General features: G+C 49.2%; 1 protein-coding gene across 8 annotated transcripts in view; it reads left to right on the top strand.

Annotated features, from left to right (window-relative positions):
- Positions 1–13,960, top strand: part of SEZ6 (seizure related 6 homolog) — a 109,772-nt gene that overhangs the window by 91,099 nt on the left and 4,713 nt on the right. For all 8 annotated transcript variants that reach the window (XM_079955485.1, XM_079955483.1, XM_079955484.1 and 5 more), the window contains exons 8-14: positions 887–1,081; positions 2,875–3,013; positions 3,787–3,983; positions 5,699–5,893; positions 8,376–8,567; positions 12,023–12,220; positions 12,358–12,396. In XM_079955485.1, coding sequence (XP_079811611.1) covers positions 887–1,081; positions 2,875–3,013; positions 3,787–3,983; positions 5,699–5,893; positions 8,376–8,567; positions 12,023–12,220; positions 12,358–12,396 — 1,155 coding nt within the window. The remainder of the gene's footprint in view (positions 1–886; positions 1,082–2,874; positions 3,014–3,786; positions 3,984–5,698; positions 5,894–8,375; positions 8,568–12,022; positions 12,221–12,357; positions 12,397–13,960) is intronic.

The raw sequence follows: 13,960 nt of genomic DNA, 5'->3' as shown, positions 1-13,960 counted from the left end.
TCTTCTTTGCAATATTTCATATATTTCTCCTTACAAAACTTCTTGTACTCCTACTGGCGTAATTTACTGATTACAGTTGCTCTTCAAATAATTCGTATATTTCTTCCAATCTTCTGTAAATCTCTGGTCCCGCAGGTTTCGAATCCTTCCTGTCATTTTATCCAATCCAATTAATTTTGTCTGCCATTCTTCTTTCGTTGGTATTTCTTCTTGCTTCCATTTCTGAGCCAACAATACTCTTGACAGCCTTTCAGGGGAGGGGAGGGGAGGCTCGGAGGATTTGTGGGTCCCTGCGGAAGACCTCAGGGGTGCCCATTTAGCTGCTGTAGGAATAACGAGGATGACGGGAGGTGAATGCAGGTGAGCTGTGCAGAAGCATGCTGGCAAGTGTGCTCCAAGACAAGCTGCCGACTAGCTCTGCCGAGGCTCCTTTTATTAGCAGAAGTCAACAATTGGAAACAGTAGTGAAACCACCCTGAACAAGACATATTTCCATCTAAGCACATTTCCAGCATTAGCAAATACACGTGTCAGCAGGTGTTTCCCCAAAACGTTTTCCCCAATACTTGATTACGTCTGTGTCCCCGGTCATGCTCCAGCCAAACGTTAAGCCTAGTAACCAAATCTGTGAGAAGACAAACGGTCAGGGGATAAACCCTGTTTTCTAGCCAAGAAGGCAAAAGGTCAGGGAGCGTGGGCGCAACGCTCCTTGGCACACTGTTGCATGCCTGCTGCGAGGTTTGCCTCAGCACAAGCAGGACATCACTTCCACAAGCTGCGGTCATCCAGCTAGTGAGCCCTGCCCGTGAGGGGACCCTGAACACTCTTGAGCGTGCCGCCAGCTCTCTGACTGATGCCCTCTCTCTCTCGCTCTGCCCCTTGCCAGCATTTGAACCCAGGCACTGCTATGAGCCGTTCGTCAAGTACGGGAACTTCACTACCAGCGACGCGACGTACGCCGTGGGCACCACCGTGGAGTTTGCCTGCGAGGCAGGATACACCCTGGAGCAAGGCTCCGTCATCATCGAGTGCGTGGACCCCACCAACCCCCAGTGGAATGAGACAGAGCCAGCCTGCCGAGGTGGGTGCCGTGTTGGAAAGCTTTCACCGGCTTACGGGGGCCACATTGGCCGGCTTCTGGGGGCCACAGGCCAGTCGTGGTTCGACCCAGAGGATGGAGGATAAACAGAATGGAAACTAGCCTACCTTTCGAAAGTAAATACAGCTGTACCTTGGAAGTCGAACGGAATCTGTTCCAGATGTCCGTTTGACTTCCAAAACGTTCAGAAACCAAAGCGCGACTTCTGGATCACAAGCCGCGTCGGACGTTCGGGTTCCAAAGAACGTTCGCAAATCAGAACAGTCACTTGCAGGTTTGTGGCGTTTGGGAACCAAAATGTCCGCGGACCAAGGTGTTCGGGATCCAAGGTACAACTGTATTTCCTCTCTTGCTCCACCCCCTTTTGCCTCAGGCCCCTCCCACCACAGACACACGGCCCTGGGGAGGTTGCTCAGAAGAGAAGGCGGCCCCCAGCTTAGAAGGCTTTCCTACCCTTGCTTCAAAATGCATTCGCAAATATTGATGTCGTTTCTGACCTTTATCGTTCTAAACTAATGTTTGACCTTTATTGTATTGTTGAGGTCAAGGTCACATGCTTAGCGGCCGTTGCAATTAAGTGGTTTATTGACCAAAAGAACAGTAAAATACAACAAATGCCCCAAATTTCCGGGAGGTTGTTCTGTCCTCCTCTGGCATACTGGAAACCTACAAAGGGTTAGGAACAACAGGAGCTTAAAGTAGGGTTGCCATACATCCAGAATTTCCTGGATACACCCAGGATACTGCAGTCGGAAGCAGTATCCAGGTGGAAATTGGCCAAAATGTCCAGGAAAATCCTGATGCATGGCAACCTATGTCGGCAGTGTTGTTTTTGCCAACTTTCCTTAAAAATAGCTCACAAACTTCTCTCTTCTTTGTGATTTTTCAACTCATATCTATATTTTGGCGGATTTCCATAAAAGTAGTTCACAAACTTCTCTCTTCTTTGAAATTTTGCAAAGAAAAAACCCCACAAAATTTCCCCTTTTTGAAATATGGCAACCCTAGCTTAAAGGGAAATCCTAGTGGTTCATTTGCGAGCAGGGCTTGCTGTTGAGCACCGATTGCAAGCCCTGCTCTGATCAGTGGCACGAGGATGTTTCCCAGCCTGCAAAGGCCACAGTTAATAATAATAATAATAATAAAACATTATTTATACCCTGCTCTTCCCGGTTCAAAAACCGGGCTCGGGGCGGCTAACAACAAATTAAAAACACTTTAAAACACTTAATTATAAAAGCAGCATAAAATACAGTATAAAAACATGAATAACAATAAAAATCAAAAATCAATTAGATAATCCCCAGGGCTAGCTGGCTGAATTGGTCCTACTTGAGCCAGTGAGGAGGCCAGGGGAGAATTAGCTGTGGGGTCTCAGAGCGGGTGATCTTCATAAAAAGGGGAGAGGGAGGGAAGGAAGGGGAATAAAAGATCAGGCTGAATTCAAATTAAAGGCCAGGCGGAATAGCTCTGTCTTACAGGCCCGGCGGAAGGAAGTTAAATCCTGAAGGGCCCTGGTCTCATGGGACAGAGCATTCCACCAGGTCGGAGCCATCACTGAGAAGGCCCTGGCCCTGGTGGAGGATAGTCTGACTTCCGTAGGGCCCAGGACCTCTAAACTATGGTTGTTCATGGACCTTAAGGTCCTCTGCAGGGCAGACCAGGAGAGGCAGTCCAGAAGATACGAGGGCCCTAAGCCACAAAGTTGTGACATCCTTCATGGTTTGCCATCCACAACACAGCCCCACTGATCTCTTTCTACACTTCTCCTGCAGCTGTGTGCAGCGGGGAGATCACGGACGCCGCTGGGGTGGTTTTGTCCCCCAACTGGCCAGAGCCCTATGGGAAGGGCCAGGACTGCATCTGGGGTCTCCACGTGGAGGAGGACAAGAGGATCATGCTGGACATCCAAGTGTGAGTTGTGCCCCTGTTTGGATCATTATTTCACAGAATCCCAGAGCTGTTGAGCTGGAAGGGAGCTCAGGGGAGTCCAAGTCCAACCCCCCCGAAATGCAGGAATCGCACCAGGTTCTCCTACTGCAGCAGGAACTCAAAACGGCTTGCAAGGTTTTTTGTAAGCTGCACAGCTGCAGCCCCATGAAAGAATATGTTGTCAGTTCAATTGTGAAAGTTTCAGCCACGGGAATTGGCTTCAAATTGACACATAGCATTGTTCACCTGTGGAACTCCCTGCCACAGGACACAGGGTGGCTTTAAAAGAGGATGGGACAGATTCAAGGAGGAGGAGGAGGCTTGCCCTAGCTACTTACCCTAATGCAGAGCTGTAGCTATGGGGGGGGGGCTAGCCGAGTTTTTTGCTCAGGGTGAAGCCTCCAGAGGGGCATCCTTGAGACTCACTGCTTCCCAAATATGGTCTTTGTTTTTGTTTTTTTAATAAAAAAAAATTATTAGGAATTTCAACATAACAGTTTATCAAAAATACATCATCCTCATTTCCCCCCCCCCATTTCCCCCCTCCCTCCTCCCCCAAAAAAGAAAAAAAAATTGATCCCATTCCAGCAGATCTGGCATTCTGATTGCGCCGTCAGTGAGCAGCCGTCAGGCTTTTCTTCATTGGCACCTCCCTCCGCTGCCCCCGCCATCTTGCAATTCCTGCACCGTAGGGGGTTGGACTAGATGACCTGTAGGGTCCCTTCCAAACCTACAATTGTTTTGATTATTTTCAGGTTACGCCTTGGCAAAGGAGACGCGCTGACTTTCTATGACGGGGACGACTTGACGGCCCGGATCCTGGGCCAATATTCCGGCCCCCACCGGCGGTTCAAGCTGTACACCTCCATGGCTGACGTCACCATCCAGTTTCAGTCGGATCCGGGGAGCAGCGTCTTGGGCTATCAGCACGGCTTCATCATCCACTTCGCAGGTAAGTGCAGAAGCCCCTGAAATTTTGGAAGGCGCTGCCCTGGTGTGGGAAATAAAAAAAAAACAGGTTTCTATTTCTCTCTGTGTGTTTCTCTCCTGGTTTCCTTCTTGGGGCATATTAAGGAGATGGAAATCAGGATTGCTTCCAACTGGGTCCTACTCAGAGTAGACCCACAGAAATCAATGGACCTGAGTCTCCCAGGTTCGTTCATTCCAGTTGGTCTGTTCCGGATATAACCCTCAGAAATTGAGAAAATACAATTTGCTTTGGCTTGTGTGTGCCGCTCAATTTAAGAAACTCAAATTTATTAACAAGGCAGCCAAATGCAGAATCATATAAGCATGAAATGTGCTGCAGAATCACGCAGAAGGATAAAAACTTGGCATATACCAAGGTGCACTTTACAAAACACAAAAGCTAAAGTCATGAGGGAGGCTGCAAGACCTTGCCTAAGTTGAAGAGTCCTCCCAGAAAAATTAGCTATATCAAACGGACCTTAGCTGTGGTTCCTGCATTTCAGGGGGTTGCCCTCCAACTCTCAATTCTGTGATTCTAAAGGGAGGAGTCCCGCCAGTTGCTCCACCCACTTTTACACCTGGCCCCGCCCACCATGTGTTTGCCCCGCCCACCTTTCCCCAGAAGGTGGACCATGAGGCAAGGCAGGCAAAGTTCTTCCTCCTTGCCACCCCCATGAGATAGGCCTTTGGTCTCACAGAATCCTAGATTTGTAGAGTTGGGAGGGACCTTCAAAGGTCATCTAGCCCAACCCCATTGTAATGCAGGAATCACAGCTAAAAAATCCCCGGCAGATGGCCATCCAACCTCTGCTTAAAAACCTCCACAACCTCCCAAGGGAGTTTGGCCCACTGTCAAATACAGGGGTCAGTAACCTTTTTCAGCTGTGGGCTGGTCCATTGTCCTTCAGACCTCGTGGGGGGCTGGACTATATTTTGAGGGGGGAAATGAATGAATTCCTATGCCCCACAAATAACCCAGAGATGCATGTTAAATAAAAGCATGCATTCTACTCATGTAAAAACATGCTGATTCCCAGACCGTCTGCAGGCTGGATTTAGAAGGCGATTGGGCCGGATCCAGCCCATGGGCCTTAGGTTGCCTATCCCTGGTCAAATAGCTCCAACTTAATAATAATAATAATAATAATTTGTTATTTATACCCCACCCATCTGGCTGGGCCTCCCCAGCCACTCTGGGCAGCTTCCAACAAAAGATGAAAAATACATTAAAACATCAGTCATTAAAAACTTCCCTAAACAGGGCTGCCATCAGATGTCTTCTAAACGTCAGATAGTATAGCATACAATCTTCCGTAACTAAGACACCTCTGGCTAAAAGATTATCAAATGCAATTAAATTAGCAGGTGCAGGAAGTACCTATAAATAAACGGTAGATCTTTTTCCTTAAATAATCTCAAAACCAAAATTACACACCTCGGATCAAAAACTAAATAAAAAAACATGTTGAAAGTGTATACATTTACAATCTGTAAGTATCCTGTCTAAATTTCCATTTATTCATGGTCAACAGGGACACAAACAATTGCTGCAAATACATACATACATCTTCTATGAAGATGCCATTGCACTTATCGCTGGTCTGAGAGGGCTGGAGAGTTCCTGGCCTCAGCCGCCTCCCTCTGCCCACCTCTCCAGGGTCTTCCCCTGACCTCTGCTCCCGGCCTCTTTCCCTGCAGAGGTTCCCCGGAACGACACCTGCCCTGAGCTCCCCGAGATCCCCAATGGCTGGAAGACCATGTCGCACCCAGAGCTGGTCCACGGCACCGTGGTCACGTACCACTGCTACCCCGGCTATGAGCTGGTGGGCACCGAACTCCTGATGTGTCACTGGGACCTGATGTGGAGCGGGGACCTGCCCTACTGCCAGCAAGGTGAGCCGGGGGGGTGCAGAGGAGGCGGCCGGCCAGATCCTGCAACTGCAGAATTTAGAGGGCTGGCCTAAGATCCCGGACACCAGGGTTCAAACCCCTGCTCAGCCACAAAGCTTGCTGTTGTGGGATGTGACCCATCAGAGCAGTCAAGTACAACATTCCTTGTTTTCCTAGAGAAGACATGCGAGGGAATGCTTGGTCCAGCCAGTCGAAACTTCCTGGTCCTCCTGGCTGGAGCATCCTTCCTTTTGCATGGGATAGAAAGTGGGCGTGACCTTACCTGTCCAGGTAACAAAAGGACGAGCCACGCAGCGCACGCTCTCTCTCTTTTTCACTTCCTTCTTCGTTGGACCAGCTTTTTAGCCAGAAATGCTCTGCTCTGCTTTCAGCTAGCAGAGGCACTGGGATTATTCCCCCATATGGGGTAGATCCACATGTACATATTTGTAACTAAGTCTGCCTTCAGGGATCCAACTGTGAACTGATGTAAGTAAACTTATTTTACTTTACTTCTTTATTGACTTTAAATAAGATTGTGGCCGACAAAGGTCCGCATAGTTAAAGCTATGGTTTTCCCAGTAGTGATGTATGGAAGTGAGAGCTGGACCATAAAGAAGGCTGATCACAGAAGAATTGATGCTTTTGAATTATGGTGCTGGAGGAGACTCTTGAGAGTCCCATGGACTGCAAGAAGATCAAACCTCTCCATTCTGAAGGAAATCAGCCCTGAGTGCTCACTGAAGGACAGATCCTGAAGCTGAGGCTCCAATACTTTGGCCACCTCATGAGAAGAGAAGACTCCCTGGAAAAGACCCTGATGTTGGGAAAGATGGAGGGCACAAGGAGAAGGGGACGACGGAGGACGAGATGGTGGGACAGTGTTCTTGAAGCTACCAGCATGAGTTTGACCAAACTGCGGGAGGCAGTGGAAGACAGGAGTGCCTGGCGTGCTCTGGTCCAGGGGGTCACGAAGAGGCGGACACGTCTAAACAACTAAGCAACAACAACAAATATTGTGGCATATTTATTCCTTTTAAAAGGGATTCAGGGGAATTTACCAGGAACATACAATTCAGTCTGAGACAGACTGAATTGTATAATAGTGAGAGGCTCACACAAGCCTGCAACCAGCTATCTGCTGTGCTGTGCAAAGGGGAATGTAAACTCTGCCAAGTAAAGGAACTTGCTAGCGCAAGTTAGGAAGGATATTAATAAACAATATATCTTCTCCTGCCTCCCTGAAGATTCTCACAGCTGGGTGGTGTCGGCCCAGGCGCTGTCTCTCTCAGCCTAACCCTACCTTGTGAGGGGGAGAGGGGGCCACTTCTGGAAGACTGGATTACCTTCAAGACTGGATTACTGCAATGCGCTCTATGTGGGGCTTCCCCTCCTCTTGATGTGGAAGCTGCAGTCGGTGCAGGATGCTGCAGCACGATTGCTGACAAGAGGAAGGCCTTGTCAGCACACCACAGCTCTGCTCAGATATCTGTACTGTCTGCCTATTTGCTGCCAGGCCAGGTTCAAGGTCTTGCTATGAGGATAGAAAGCCGTTAACAACTTGGGACTAGCCTTACCCACTCGACATGCCTCAATCGGTGGAACTGTCCTCCTTTCGGCACCTGCTAAAAATGTTCTTGTTTTCAGGTCTGAAGAAAACTGATGCAAGTTTTAACTTGTTTTTAGTCTATTGGTATTCTAACTTTTTGAAACACTACAATTGCTGTTGATAATTTTTCTTACTGATAGTTTTATTGTTTTGTAAAACACTTTGAGGTTTGGGGTTTTTTTCTGCAGTCAAGTGGGGTATAGATGAAATGAAATGAAAATATGTATGTCTATTGGCCTCATCTGTCAGGAAGTGGACCCTGCTGTCTGGGAAACAGGGGAACATATTTTCAAGATCAGGTCAGCTTTACCTGAGAAGGAGGATCCCAGTTACATCCTTCCACTCTCCTTGGAAGGAATGCTCTTTCCCATCTAGTGTCCAACACGACGGCTTTAATTTCTCAAATCGCTCTTCATAATTATTCTCCGGACGAGACTTCTTAAATGTCCAAATTGGAATTTGCAATTGGCTGAGGCAAGAGCTCCCCCTGCTGGCGTTTGTGATGCTGCTGCTGCTTCCTGCCTCGTACAGCGTCAGATTGTGGCTCCATCAAGCCCAGTAGTGTCCGCACGGACCGGCAGCAACAGCTCTCCAAGAGGGTTTCGGGCAGGGAGCCTTTCCTCCCAAGCCCTACCTTGAGATGCTGCTGTCGGAAATCGAACCTGGGAACTTTTGGCCCTGAACTACGTTTCTCCCTCCCAAAACGCTGCCAAGATTCCAGTTCAAAGGCTGATTTAAACAGAAGCACTGGGAATTCTCTTATATCAGCTGGGTCCTTCGAGCTCAGCAGTGCTGACACTGACCAGCAGCAGCTCTCCACTGAGCTACGCTGCCCCTTCGCCACCCACCACGCTGCTCCATTCTCTCCCTCTCCAGTGACCACCTGCCGGGACCCAGGAGATGTGGACCACAGCCGGCGCATGGTTTCCGAGAACAAGTTCCCCGTGGGCTCCACCGTCCAGTTCATCTGCGACAAGGGATACGCCCTGGCGGGCAGCGGCGAGATCACCTGCCACGACCGGCAAGCCGGGGGTCCGAAGTGGAGCGACCGTCTCCCCAAGTGCATTCGTAAGTGGCACAGGGTCTCTGTGGCTTCCCCAGCTTGGTTCCCCTCCCTGCCAAAAATTAGAGCCTCTGAAATTCGCAGGCATCACTCACTTAAGGTCCATTAATTTCAGATTCCTGCATTACAGGAGGTTGGACTAGAGGACCCTCATGGCCCCTTCCAACTCTACAATTCTATGATTCTAAGTGCAAACTGTGGAACTCCCTGCCACAGGAGAGAACAATAGCCACCAATGAGATGGCTTTAAGTGAGGATTGGACAAATTCGTGGAGGGGGAGAGGGCTATTGATGGCTATTGATGTCACTGCTCTGCCTCCACAGTTGGAGGCAGAAATGCTTCTGAATCGCCATTTCTGGAAGCCACAGGTGGGGGGAGTTGCTCTTGTGTTCGAATCCTGCTTTTGGGTTTACCAGAAGAGGCATCTGCTTGGCCCCTTTGAGAACAGGATGCTGGACTAAATGGACTAATGAACGTGTCCAGAGGAGGGCAACCAAAATGGTCAAAGGCCTGGAAACGATGCCTTATGAGGAAGGGCTAAGGGAGCTGGGCATGTTTAGCCTGGAGAAGAGGAGGTTAAGGGGTGATAATGATAGCCATGTTCAAATATATAAAAGGATGTCACATAGAGGAGGGAGAAAGGTTGTTTTCTGCTGCTTCAGAGAAGCGGACACGGAGCAATGGATCCAAACTACAAGAAAGAAGATTCCACTTAAACATTAGGAAGAACTTCCTGACAGTAAGAGCTGTTCGACAGTGGAATTTGCTGCCAAGGAGTGTGGTGGAGTCTCCTTCTTTGGAGGTCTTTAAGCAGAGGCTTGACAACCACATGTCAGGAGTGCTCTGATGGTGTTTCCTGCTTGGCAGGGGGTTGGACTCGATGGCCCTTGTGGTCTCTTCCAGCTCTATGATTCTATGATTCTATGATTCTATGACCCTCTTTTGCCTGATCCAATAGGATCTTCTTATGTCCATAGGCTCTTAAAAGTCCCTGGAGGTACACTCCATTGTCTCCCGGGACAGACAGCTGCCAACAACAACAACAACAACCATCTCCATTAATTTCTCTCTCTCTCTAAATTTTTATTTGATTTAAAAAAATATATATGTAAACATACAACAACAACAAATACAAAATACAAATTTCAAGATTACTCTGAATCTCCTGACTTCTCCCCATCCCTTCCATGGGTCCTAATGATAATCTTTACAGCGGCATATCAATACTGTCCAAGTTTTATCCTTCCAAATTATCCACACTTTCCGGTAGTTTACAAGTGTGGTTAAAACATCCTGCTAATGTTTTAGCCTGCCTACAATGTTCTCGTAAAGAGATCATAAACTTTCCCCCATTCTTTTTTAAAGTCTTTGTTGTCCTCTTGATTTCTGAGCTTCCCAGTTAATTTTGCCATTTTGGCACAGTCCGTCAATTTGGTTTGCCGTTCTTCTCTGGTCTGGGTTGTTTCTTCCTTCCATCTCTGGGCTAGCAGCAGACCATCTCCCTTAATTTCAATGGCTTGGGCAAAATGAGTCCTGGCTTCTCCCAAAGAATCCTGGGAACTAAAGGTGCTGAGAGTTGTTTCCCCTGTTCTCCTCCCCGAGTGGTTAAACAACCAATCCCTGTTCGCAGGGAACTCTGGGAATCGTAGTTCTGCGAGAGGAATAGGGGCCTCCTAACAACTCTCAGCACCCTGAAGAAAATACCGTTCCCAGGATGCTCTGGGGGAAGAAGCCATGGTTGTTTAAAGAGGCATCACAGTGCTCTAAAGACATGGTGGGGATACGACCCAAGGGCTCGTTAAGATTTGGGACCAGCTGTTGTTAACGAAACTTTCCTCTGCTGTGCAGAAGATATCACTGGGTGCATTTTAATCTGGTTGCGAAGACAGGCTCACCCACAATGCAGCCTCGAGTATCTAGCTCCAGATATAGTTTTCTGAATAATTTTGCATCGGCGCTGCACCTGGGGTATGTGTTATCTCCCTCCGCTGTGCCATTTCCGCCTTCCTTTTCTCTTTCTCTCCTGCGTAATGAAAGGAAGGAAGAGAATAGACCAGCGTGCTAATTTATGCAAATAATAATATGCAAGTTTCTGTCATTTTAATCTGGCTTCTAGGGGATAGGCGCCTTGTAACCAGCTTTGAAGATTTGTTTTCTTTTTCCAATTCAAAACATCTGGAGCCCAGTACAAAGTCCTAAGTCCCCACACCCAAAGCCAGTGGTGGTTCAGTTCTTCGGCTGCAATTCCTGCACTGTAGTGGGTTGGACTAGAATAGATGACCCTTTGGCTCCCTTCCAATGCTACAGTTATGTGGTGTAATAGTTTCATGTCACACTAGGATCTGGGAGACCATAATCATCATCATTTTTAATTGGTATACCGTCTTTCTATCTTACAATACTCAAGGCGGTTTACAAGCTGAAGAAACAAAAAATGCAGATCTTATAACAATCTAATGCAATACAAAAATGTGATAATAAGACATAACTTTAAAACAGGCAGCCTACCTCAAAAACTAACGTTCAACAATCATTAGAATATTATTAAATAATAATAACATATAAAAGTTAAACAGAAATCCACTCAACAGGTACAATAAATAATTTCTAAACTATAATCAGTAAAACAACGGCAAGCCACAGTACATAAAACAATACAATACAAATTGAGAAGCAGAGACTACAAGGTGGGGCAAGGCAGGTGGAAGGAGCATAGCTGTCAACCGCCCCTTATTTGGTGGGAAAGTCCCTTATCCCAGCGCCGTGTCCTGCTGCTGTCCCTTATTGATGATGTCCCTTAAATTTCCCGGGTTTCAAAGGAAGCAGCTCCTCTCCCTCCCTCCCTGCTGGCCAGGGAGGAGGGAGGCTCCAACTGTGTTGCTTGGCTGTGTTGCTCACCCAATAAGGAGTCTAAGAACGACTGGGGGGTGGAGCTTGCATGCCTTGTGCCGATCAAATCGGCCGCGTTGCCTGGGGACTCGCCTTTGCTCAGCGCTTCCCAGCGGAGAGGTGACGGTGGTTTTCCTTGCTGCATCCCCTTTGCCGGGTTGCTGCGCTGTGGGAACCACCGCTTGAGGCTTCGTTTGGCTGCTGGCTGGGCTTTCTGCCTTTGGCTCGGAGGGGCTTAGAAGTTGAACATACCTGTGTTCGGGAAATCCCTTATTTTGACTGCTGATCCCTTATTTTTGAGGCTGCTGGTCCCTTATTTTCAAATCTGTAAGTTGACAGCTATGGGATGGAGGCCTTGCCTGATGGAGTCTCTCCCCTCACCAGGGTTTGAATCCCTGCTCAGCCACACAAAAGCTCATCTCTCAGCCTGGCCTACCTTGCAGGGTTGCTGGGAAGATAAAATCAGGAAGGCCGGGAGAGGGGAGGGAAGGGGAAGAGCTGCTTTGAGCTCTTCTGGGGTGGAGGCGAGATATCAATGCTAAGAAATAAACGGGAGTTTGCACTTTTCAGCGGAGGTCTACGAGCCCTGCCACAACCCAGGCAGCCCTGACCACGGGGCACAGAACCCCGAGAAAAGGCTCTACCAGGCCGGGGCAAGCCTGCGCTTCTCCTGTGCCAAGGGTTACGTGCTCCTGGGCGACGCCACCCTCCGCTGCGTGCCCGGTCACCCTTCCCAATGGAGCGGCTCCCCTCCACTCTGCAAAGCAGGTGAGTCCCTCTGGGTGGCGCAGCTGAGCAGGGGGGGTCGCTGGGGCCGCCCTCCCCTGCAGTAGTCCAGCAGTCAGTTATGGCACCCTAACTCTGCCCTTTACCCTCTCCCTCTCTCCACCTTCCTCCTTCTGCAGCCTCCTACGATGAGTTTTATACCAATCGCAACCTGGATGGTGAGTCACCTTCTTTTTGCAAAGGGAAAGGAGGGAGACCGTTGCACCCCAGAGCGAGGGCAGTATTCTTAGCGACCCGCAGTCCTCTTTGCTGGCCCCCTGCACCCCTTCCCCTACACCCAGGTCCCATGCAGCTCCTTTGCCAGCAGAGGATGGCCCCTTTGAGCAAAACCCACCAAGAGACTGTGGAGTGTCAAAGGAGGACCTGGGGGAGTAAAGGTAAAGGTAAAGGTAAAGGGACCCCTGACCATTAGGTCCCTTCGTGGCCGACTCTGGGGTTGCGGCGCTCATCTCGCTTTATTGGCCGAGGGAGCCAGCGTACAGCTTCCGGGTCATGTGGCCAGCATGACTAAGCCGCTTCTGGCGAACCAGAGCAGCGCACGGAAACGCCGTTTACCTTCCCACCGAAGCAGTACCTATTTATCTACTTGCACTTTGACGTGCTTTCGAACTGCTAGGTTGGCAGGAGCAGGGACCGAGCAACGGGAGCTCACCCCATCGCGGGGATTCGAACCGCCGACCTTCTGATCGGCAAGTCCTAGGCTCTGTGGTTTAACCCACAGCAAGCTTTAAATCCCCCAACTCTTGGGTGGAGTTCACTGGGGGTGACCCTGGGCCAGTCACTGTCTCAGCCTAACCTGCTGCAGTATGAACACAGAAGAAAAATGCAAAGAAAGAAAGGAATTAATCTATCTGATATCCGCCCCTAGGCAGCTCCCACCTAACTGGCTTCTTGCTGCCTGCCAGTCTCTGGGACTGACAGCTTCCTGATCCTCCCCTGCAGTCTCAGCTTTGCCTCTTGTAGAACTAAGCCAGGAGCAGGAGGAGGGTGGAGACAAAACGAGGACCAGGTGCGCAACCTGGGAGTCATTTTGGACTCACAGCTGTCCATGGTGGCGCAGGTTAATTCTGTTTACCAGCTCCATCTGGTACGCAGGAAGAGACCCTCCCTGCCCGCAGACTGTCATCAGAGTGGTGCATGCTCTGGTTATCTCCCGCTTGGACTACTGCAATGCGCTCTACGTGGGGCTACCTTTGAAGGTGACCCAGAAACTACAACTAATCCAGAACGCGGCAGCTAGACTGGTGATTGGGAGCAGCCGCCAAGACCACATAACACCAGTCTTAAAAGACCTACACTGGCTCCCAGTACGTTTCTGGGCACAATTCAAAGTGTGGTGCTGACCTTTAAAGCCCTAAACGGCTTCAGTCCAGTATACCTGAAGGAGCGTCTCCACCCCCATCGTTCTGCCCGGACACTGAGGTCCAGCTCCGAGGGCCTTCTGGTGGTTCCCTCGCTGTGAGAAGCCAAGTTACAGGGAACCAGGCAGAGGGCCTTCTCAGTAGTGGCGCCCGCCCTGTGGAACGCCCTCCCAGCAGATGTCAAAGAAATAAACAACTATTTTACTTTTTAAAGACACCTGAAGGCGGCCCTGTTTAGGGAAGTTTTTAATGTCTGACGCTGTATTGTTTTTGATATTTGGTTGGAAGCCACCCTGAGTGGCTGGGGAGACCCAGGCAGATGGATGGGGTATAAATAATAAATTTGTTATAATTATTATTG

Source organism: Podarcis cretensis (assembly GCF_951804945.1).
Source record: "Podarcis cretensis genome assembly, chromosome: 15".
Lineage (NCBI taxonomy): Eukaryota > Metazoa > Chordata > Lepidosauria > Squamata > Lacertidae > Podarcis > Podarcis cretensis.
This window is presented reverse-complemented; position numbering and strand designations above follow the sequence as displayed.